The following is a 7,738-nucleotide window of genomic DNA, read 5'->3' on the forward strand; positions in this document are numbered from 1 at the left end:
AATACCTACATGTTTTGTTCACACTTTATATCGTTTTTATGCATTTTCCGGAACTAACCTATTAACGAGATGTCGAAGTGCTAGTTCCTGTTTTCTGCTGTTTTTGGTTTCAGAAATCTTACACAGGAAGTATTCTCGGAATTGGACGAAATCAACGCCCAGTACCTTATTTTCCCCGGAAGCTTCCAGAGCACCGAAGAGGGGCCAGAGGAGAGCCAGGGGGCCCCACACGCCAGGGCGGCGTGGCCAAGGGGTGGGGCGCGCCCCCCTATGGTGTGGCCCCACCAGGGCCCCTCCGAGGCTGCCCTTCCGTCTACTTAAGGTCTCCGTCGCGAAAACCCTAAAAGAATAAGCCACGGTACGAGAAAAGTTACAGAGCCGCCGCCATCGCGAAGCCAAGATTCGGGGGACAGAAGTCTCTGTTCCGGCACGCCGCCGGGACGGGGAAGTGCCCCCGGAAGGCATCTCCATCGACACCACCGCCATCTTCATCACCGCAGCTGTCTCCCATGATGAGGAGGGAGTAGTTCTCCCCCGAGGCTGAGGGCTCTACCGTAGCTATGTGGTTCATCTCTCTCTTTGTGATCTAGTTGAATATCATCTATGTGCTACTCTAGTGATGTTATTAAAGTAGTCTATTCCTCCTCCATGATGTAATGTTGACAGTGTGTGCATCATGTAGTACTTGGTATAAGCTATGATTGTGATCTCTTGTAGATTATGAAGTTAACTATTACTATGATAGTATTGATGTGATCTATTCCTCCTTTCATAGTCTGTCGGTGACGGTGTGCATGCTATGTTAGTACTCGGTATAATTGTGTTGGTCTATCATGCACTCTAAGGTTACTTAAATATGAACATCGAATGTTGTGGAGCTTGTTAACTCCGGCATTGAGGTGCTCTTGTAGCCCTACACAATTAATCGTGTTTGTCATCCAACAAGAGAGTGTAGAGTGGTTTTATTATGTGATCAATGTTGAGAGTGTCCACTAGTGAAAGTAGGATCCCTAGGCCTTGTTTCCAAACATCGAATCTCCGTTTATTTACTGTTCCACTGCATGTTTACTCGCTGTCATATTTTATTCAGATTACTATTACCACTCATATTCATCCATATTACTTGTATTTCACTATCTCTTCGCCGAACTAGTGCACCTATACATCTGACAAGTGTATTAGGTGTGTTGGGGACACAAGAGACTTCTTGTATCGTGATTGCAGGGTTGCTTGAGAGGGATATCTTTGACCTCTTCCTCCCTGAGTTCGATAAACCTAGGGTGATTCACTTAAGGGAAACTTGCTGCTGTTCTACAAACCTCTGCTCTTGGAGGCCCAACACTGTCTACAGGAATAGAAGTGTGCGTAGACATCAAGCTATTTTCTGGCGCCGTTGCCGGGGAACGAAAAGCTACACCACAGAGATTTCTACCTCCCACGTCAACCACGCGCCAGTTGTGGACAACACCTGCCATCGTGTAGGTGTTCCGAAGCTGGGTAAATCGCATACCACTGTCCCGAGGACTCTCCGCCCGATGACCCTTACTTCTTCCCGTCCTCGTGAGGATCCCTCCTCCGAGGTACCGTCGAATAGGCAACAACAACGGGTCACAACTGCAGCATCGAGGAAGCCACTTTCATCAGTCAATTTACCAGATCGAACCGAATCTTTCCAATTTCTAAAAGAAACGGTGAAAGCCTAGGCAGCTACTCAAGTAAATCAAGGATGGTGAGGCAGGCGAACGCACGGGAGAGACTCTTACCTTGCAGGAGAGCAGCAGATCGATGGATTTGTCGAGGATGAGCAACAAATCGATGGATTTGTCGAGGACGAACAGTAGATCGACGGATTTGTCGAGGACGACCAGCGTGCTTGGCCTTCTTCGCAGGTCTTTCGCGTCCGCTCGCTCGTGCCTCCCCCTCGTTCGCAGCTTCTTTGTTCATGCCTTGGTTGGGTTGGAGCGCGGGATTTGCAGCAGCGCGAGCGCGAGGCCGGGATTTGGCGGGAGGAGGGGCGCGAGAGCGGGATGTTGGTGGCGCGCGAGCGCGAGATTTGGTGTGCGGCGTGGTCCTGAATCCCTACGTCGGCCGGGCGACTGCTTTCCCCCACCGCGGCGCCTCAGCGGCTGCCTCGTCGCTTTTGTCAGGGGAGAGGCGAGCTCTCCTACAGGAGACCACTTTGGTTTGCAAGAAGCAGGTTCGGTCTATCTGGCATATACAGGACGACATGGATGGTTGAGGCAGTGGTCCAGCGTGGAGCATTGGCCATGCCCTAAGGCTGGTCATAGTGGGGAGTAACTTAGACTAGTAACATATGTCATGTTACTAGTCTAAGTTACTACCTTCATAGTGGATAGTAACTTATATGTGTTGTTAGGCCCGAGATGCTGTAGCGGGGCTTTTGTTTCTTAGTTTTCTTTTCTTTTTTTTTGGCTGTGTGCATCCGTAGTGCCATTAGGGTGGTGCGTTGTTGCAGAGGCTGGGTGTAATTGGTATCTTCTTGATATTAATATATTCCCTTTATCGAAAAAAAGTGGTGTCATGCATTGTATCATTTATTATGTTGTAGACTCATCTTGCATTGGGGTGTGGGATGTTATGGTAACATAGCTACACCTCACTCTCTTTCTTCATTTATTAGCATGCCATGTCACCAAAATATCTTGAGATGTGTGATGTTACTAGCTATGTTACTCTCACTATGAGAAGCATAGCGTGGCCACCGATTCCTAAGAGAACTGAGCACTGAGGTCAGCTGATGGAAAATCATGATGGAATCTAACAAACAACCTATAGCTAGCAAGGGAGGGATCCTTATCCCGTTGGTAAGGTTTATAAAAAAATTCCGATGAAAAATGCTGTCCACAACTGCACATCTGTTAGGAATCAAAACCATTGCTGGTACAGAAGGCCGGAATCATCACCGTTCTAACGGCTTCTGCCAAATTTGAAAGCCCACCTTGATCTCGAATCCGTCTGGAACATGGATCAAATTTGCAAGCTATTCAGTTCGAAATCTCGAATTTGCATCGGACTAGGATTCTAGATCATCGCTGCCATGATGCTATCCGGTTTCGTACCATTATATAAAGTCCAGCCCCTGTCAAAAATCGACAATCGGACTCGTCTTCTCCCTGAAATCCAGAAACTTCCCCCCAACAAACTTTGCCCTCCTCCGCTCCCTGGGTTCGCAGATCGCCATCGCAAAGGAGGCGTCGGCCGGGAATGGTAGTCAAGACCTCCGGCCGCCAGCTCCTCACGCTGTACCTCGGCCGCAACGCGGCCAGCGGCAAGCTCTCCAACGGCGCCCTCCCCGGCGGCTGCACCGTCGCGGCGGGCGTGGACATCTTCGCCGCGAGCCCGAACGCGCTCCCCTTCCAGCCCAGCCACATGGGTCAGCACGGGGAGGTGTGGGGCTACTTCGCCGGCGCGCAGGCCGCCGACAGCATCCAGCCGGCGCCGGGCGGGTGCTGGGTGCGGTACGGCAAGGACAAGCCGTACGTGATGGACTTCAAGACGTTCGCGTACCGGAGCAGGTTCGCGTTCCACGTGACGCGGGTGGAGGACGACGGCACGGTGATGTGGGCGCCGACGCGGTGGATGATGAAGGAGTACCGGCTCCACAAGGGCTCGATGGTCTGCCGCGTCAAGAAGCTCGAGTGCCCCGACGCCAACATGGACTTCGTCATCCGCAAGGTCTTCACCAAGCCGGCGGTTCCTGCGCCGCCGCCCGCCCTCTCCGACGTGGTGGTCCAGGGAGTAGAATGCCGCCTTCCGTCGATCCAAGCCCAACCAGCAAAGGTGCCCGTCAAGGCCGGTGTGCTCGCGGTGCGCAAGTCCAAGATGAAGCCGAATCTGAAGCCGATGAAGGTGGTCCCTCCGCCGTATGCCCGCTCTGAAGGCGGCGGGGCGCTCCAGCAAGGAGGAAGCAGCCTTCCGCCGCGCTCAGCCCGACCACCCCGGCCACGACCTATCGTCGTAGCGAAGCCGGTGGCCCCTCCGCCGCCAGCTCAGGCCATTGCGACGTTGGTGGCCCCGACGCCGCCGGTCCAGGCCATCGCGAAGCCGGTGGATCCGCCGCCGGCGCCCAAGGTCGTCGCGACGCCAGTGGCCGTCCTGCCGCAACCCGAGGCTATCGCCACGCCGGTGGTCCCTCCGCCGACGCCCCTGGCCATCGCCACCACAGTGGTCTCTACGCCGCCTCCCGCGCGCTCCAGCCAGGACGGGGCCAACTCGAGCCGCGCGCAGCCCGACAACCCTAACGCGAACATGGAACTCGCGGTGCTTCCGACACCGCCCGCCGTGGAGCGCAGGAAATTCAAGGTTCCCAGCGGCCTTCAGATCATCGCAGAGTGCCTCGGCCCCAAGGCGGTCCTCAGCAAGCTCCCGGCATGCGTCACCCCCGGCTTGGTCGCGGAGGGCGTGGACGTCTTCGCCGTGAGCCCGGACGCGCTGCCCTTCCCGCCCAGCCACAGGAAGCAGAACGGCGAGGTGTGGGGCTACTTCTTCGCGGCGAAGCACACCACCAGTATGCGGCTGGCGCAAGGCGGGTGCTGGATGCGCTACGGCGGCGAGAAGAAGTACCCCATGATAAACGGGGAGGTCGTCGCTTTCCATCGCAGGTTCGCGTTCCACGCGGCGCGGGTGGACGGCGACGGCATGGTGGCGTGGCGGCAGACACAGTGGCTGATGAAAGAGTACCGGATGAACAAGGCCTCACCCTCCGTCCGCAAAGCCAAGAAACGCCCAGGTACCAACACGGACCTCGTGGTCTTCAAGGTCTTCACTAAGCCGATGGTCCCGCCGCCGCCGCCACCGCCGCTACCTTCCTTGCACAGCGAGGCGGCAGGCTGCTCAGTTGCCGGTGACCCATCCGCCATAGTGCGAACAAGGGATCCGGCGGCTCCATTGACGGTGGCCCATCCGCCACTGCCACCGCCACCGTGGCCCCCTACCTGATCGCCGTAGCAGGTCTTGTTCGATCGTCCGAACTCCGAAGTCACCACAACTGCAAGGACTAAATGATACACGCACGGAATTAAGCTTGCATTTCTTCAGTAATGTTTTGGCTCTGGAGGCATTTCCGTTTGCAGAATGTGTACGAGCCATTGCACTCTAAAGCTTACCAATGTCAGAAATCTCGCAGCAAGTTATCAACTGCATTTGCACTACAAAAAATGATTAGTAGTTATCAGTAAAAGCAAATAGCCCAAGCTTCTTCACATCTGAGTCAATGAGTATCTAGTTCAAGAAAATACCTTACAATGGCCTTCTTTCAGGATATCTCGTGATGGCAAGAACAGGTGAAACTGTTTATGTTTTCCAGATAATACCCTGAATGTAAGCTTAATATTTCCGCAGTTGTAATTTACCCTTCTGACCTATAATGAAGTTTGCACTGATACATCTTATATTTCTATGAGGCAAATGCTGCCTACATTTTCTTGAGTACGATACGAAATCATGAAAAATTATCAATAATTTGACTGTACACATTAGTGTGACTGTACATTCATTGATTATACACAGAGAACTACTGAAAGGAAAAAAAAAAAACTAGTAAGTTATAATCCTAGATGAAAACATGTACCGATACAGCTGTGGATAGTCCTTCTTCAGTATTTATGAATCTCAGGCAGATATTGGCATTAACTAGTCGCTACTTTTTGCACAACAAATTCTGCTGTGTCCAAGATATGGACTTACATCTGTTTGTTCTATTTCTAACACTGCATATAATGTCCTTAAACGATTCCCGTCCAGAATGGCCATACAACCCATCCTGTTAACAACTGGCTGCTCAAGCGTCAATCGCCTCCTCTTCATCAAAGAAGTCCCAGAGGTCTCCGTAATCACTTTCCGCTTCCAACCTCATCTGAGCAGATAGATCCGTTTCCCCTAGGGATTCAAGACCTTTCACCAATGTTACGTATGTTGTCCTGTCAGGTTCACTGTCCCATAGTTTCATAAGCCGGAAGCAGTCCATTGTTAACTGTGTGAACTCAGCATCTAGGAGTGTCTTCAGGAGCAGATTGAAACCATCCGTGTCAGGTTCTAATTGTTCCCTCTTCAGATACGAACATGCTTGGCCAACCTCGGACCTCAGACCTTTGCTAGCAAGCACTGTGATAAGATCAACATACCAGAACAGCCTGGGCTTGTACCAGTGCTCCTTTCGAATCTCCTCAAAGACCTATCAAAGAAGACAAAATCAAGAGGCATCTTAGTATGCATTTCTCAGTTCCAGTCAAGAAGTGCCTGCTTGCCAGCATCGTCTCTATTATCTAAGGGCAAAGAAGAAGAATACAGTAGGAACTATAACCAATACAAAGTAAATTGCCAAAAAGGCAATTAGAAAACATATAAGGGTTAAAGAGAAACAAGAGACTAGATATAACCAACCCCGTGTACTGCCAGTGGATTATCATTAGTCATGCAGATTCTACACATGCATCATTATTGACCTAGATTAAAGCAAACTTGCTATTGAAGATTCTTCACATTCATCACTTTGCAGATTTACATCTTCTGGCATGCTTAAGAAATGTCATCCATGGCACACCCACAGGCCATGGCAGCCATATGATGAAATAACATTGGTTTGGAACAAAGCAGGAACAATTTGGAGAGCTTTGACTTATAAGTGAGCAGATTATACACAATTTCCAAAGGTAGCAGGTGTTCTGAACATACAATTCATGAGTACCCTAACTTTTCTCTAGTGATAATCTGGTGGATCAGGCTAGATATTGGACATAAAAACTGTTCAGGAAGACCCACAAACAGGTACATGAGAACATTTAGCTGAGCTGATAATCTTTTTTGTGCTCAGAGTTGGTTGTCTCCTTTGGACACGCCAGACAATCGGTTCACACAAAGTACAACCAAAATCGGCTCAATCCACTCTGATCTCACAAAAAACTAAATCAGGATGTACCTTGAGTGCCAGCAGGGCCTCGCCCTGCGCCGCGAGCTCACGGAAGACGGCCACCATGTCGGCCTTCAGGAGCCGCTGGAGCTTGGGGTCCTTCGCGACGGCGCCGGCCGCGGGGGCGCCACAGAGGGTGGCGCGCTTGAGGGACTGGACGACCTGGATGGCCTCGCTGCTGAGGTAGCGCCCTCGCTGTGTTGGCTTCCTGTTCTTGCTCCGGTCCCGCATCGTGATGGTGACGGCGGCGGCAGCTGACCTCCAGCGAGGAGCAGCTGCGGAGGGAGGGGTTAGGCGGAGTGGTGGGAAGGCGATCGATGAGGAGAGCATCGCCGAGCGGCGGCGGAGGGACTGTCGTTCTGGATGAGGTCCGCATCAGGGAGGAAAAATAAATTACTGAACTTGTTCCATTTCTTACCGAAAATTGGGTCAAAAAACATTTGCTCGTACCGAAAACTAAAATTCAGATTAGCAGTGCTAACATTCCGGTTTTCACTAAGTTCCGTCTCTAGTTTATTTTTTTTACTATGTGGTCATGTAAGCCTTCTCTTAAAGATATCACGTCAGATTTTGCTTAGTTAGACGAGAGAGAATAAAAATAGAAGGTTGTCTTCCCTTAGCTAAGGGATCATCTCTTAAAAAATAAGAGAAGACTATTTTCTCCACATATGTCTTCCTTTAGCAACAAATTTTTTAATTTAATTATTCGTATTAATTGCTAGAGATTGCTGTAAGAGATAATGCATTGTATGATTTATATCTAATGCTTTCTCTAACTGATGTGGCGGGGTAAAGGAAGGCATGACTTCT

General features: G+C 50.9%; 1 protein-coding gene across 1 annotated transcript; it reads right to left on the minus strand.

The window, feature by feature from the left end:
• Positions 1–5,461: 5,461 nt before the first annotated feature.
• LOC127335246 (protein THYLAKOID ASSEMBLY 8, chloroplastic) lies at positions 5,462–7,341 on the minus strand. The gene is made up of 2 exons (XM_051361859.2): positions 6,938–7,341; positions 5,462–6,193 (listed from the first exon to the last, which is right to left on the minus strand). The coding sequence occupies exons 1-2, from the start codon at positions 7,256–7,258 to the stop codon at positions 5,801–5,803; spliced, it is 714 nt and encodes a 237-aa protein (XP_051217819.1). The 5' UTR covers positions 7,259–7,341; the 3' UTR covers positions 5,462–5,800.
• Between the last annotated feature and the right edge of the window lie 397 nt (positions 7,342–7,738).

Source organism: Lolium perenne, chromosome 2, assembly GCF_019359855.2.
Source record: "Lolium perenne isolate Kyuss_39 chromosome 2, Kyuss_2.0, whole genome shotgun sequence".
Taxonomy (NCBI): Eukaryota; Viridiplantae; Streptophyta; class Magnoliopsida; order Poales; family Poaceae; genus Lolium; species Lolium perenne.

What these genes read in the sequence shown, in the direction of transcription:
- LOC127335246 (XM_051361859.2), bottom strand. Translation starts at nt 7,258, where the DNA reads ATGCTCTCCTCATCGATCGCCTTCCCACCACTCCGCCTAACCCCTCCC. An exon ending in AGGCCCTGCTGGCACTCAAG is followed by an intron (nt 6,194 to 6,937) that starts GTACATCCTGAT and finishes CTTCTTTGATAG; the next exon opens with GTCTTTGAGGAGATTCGAAA.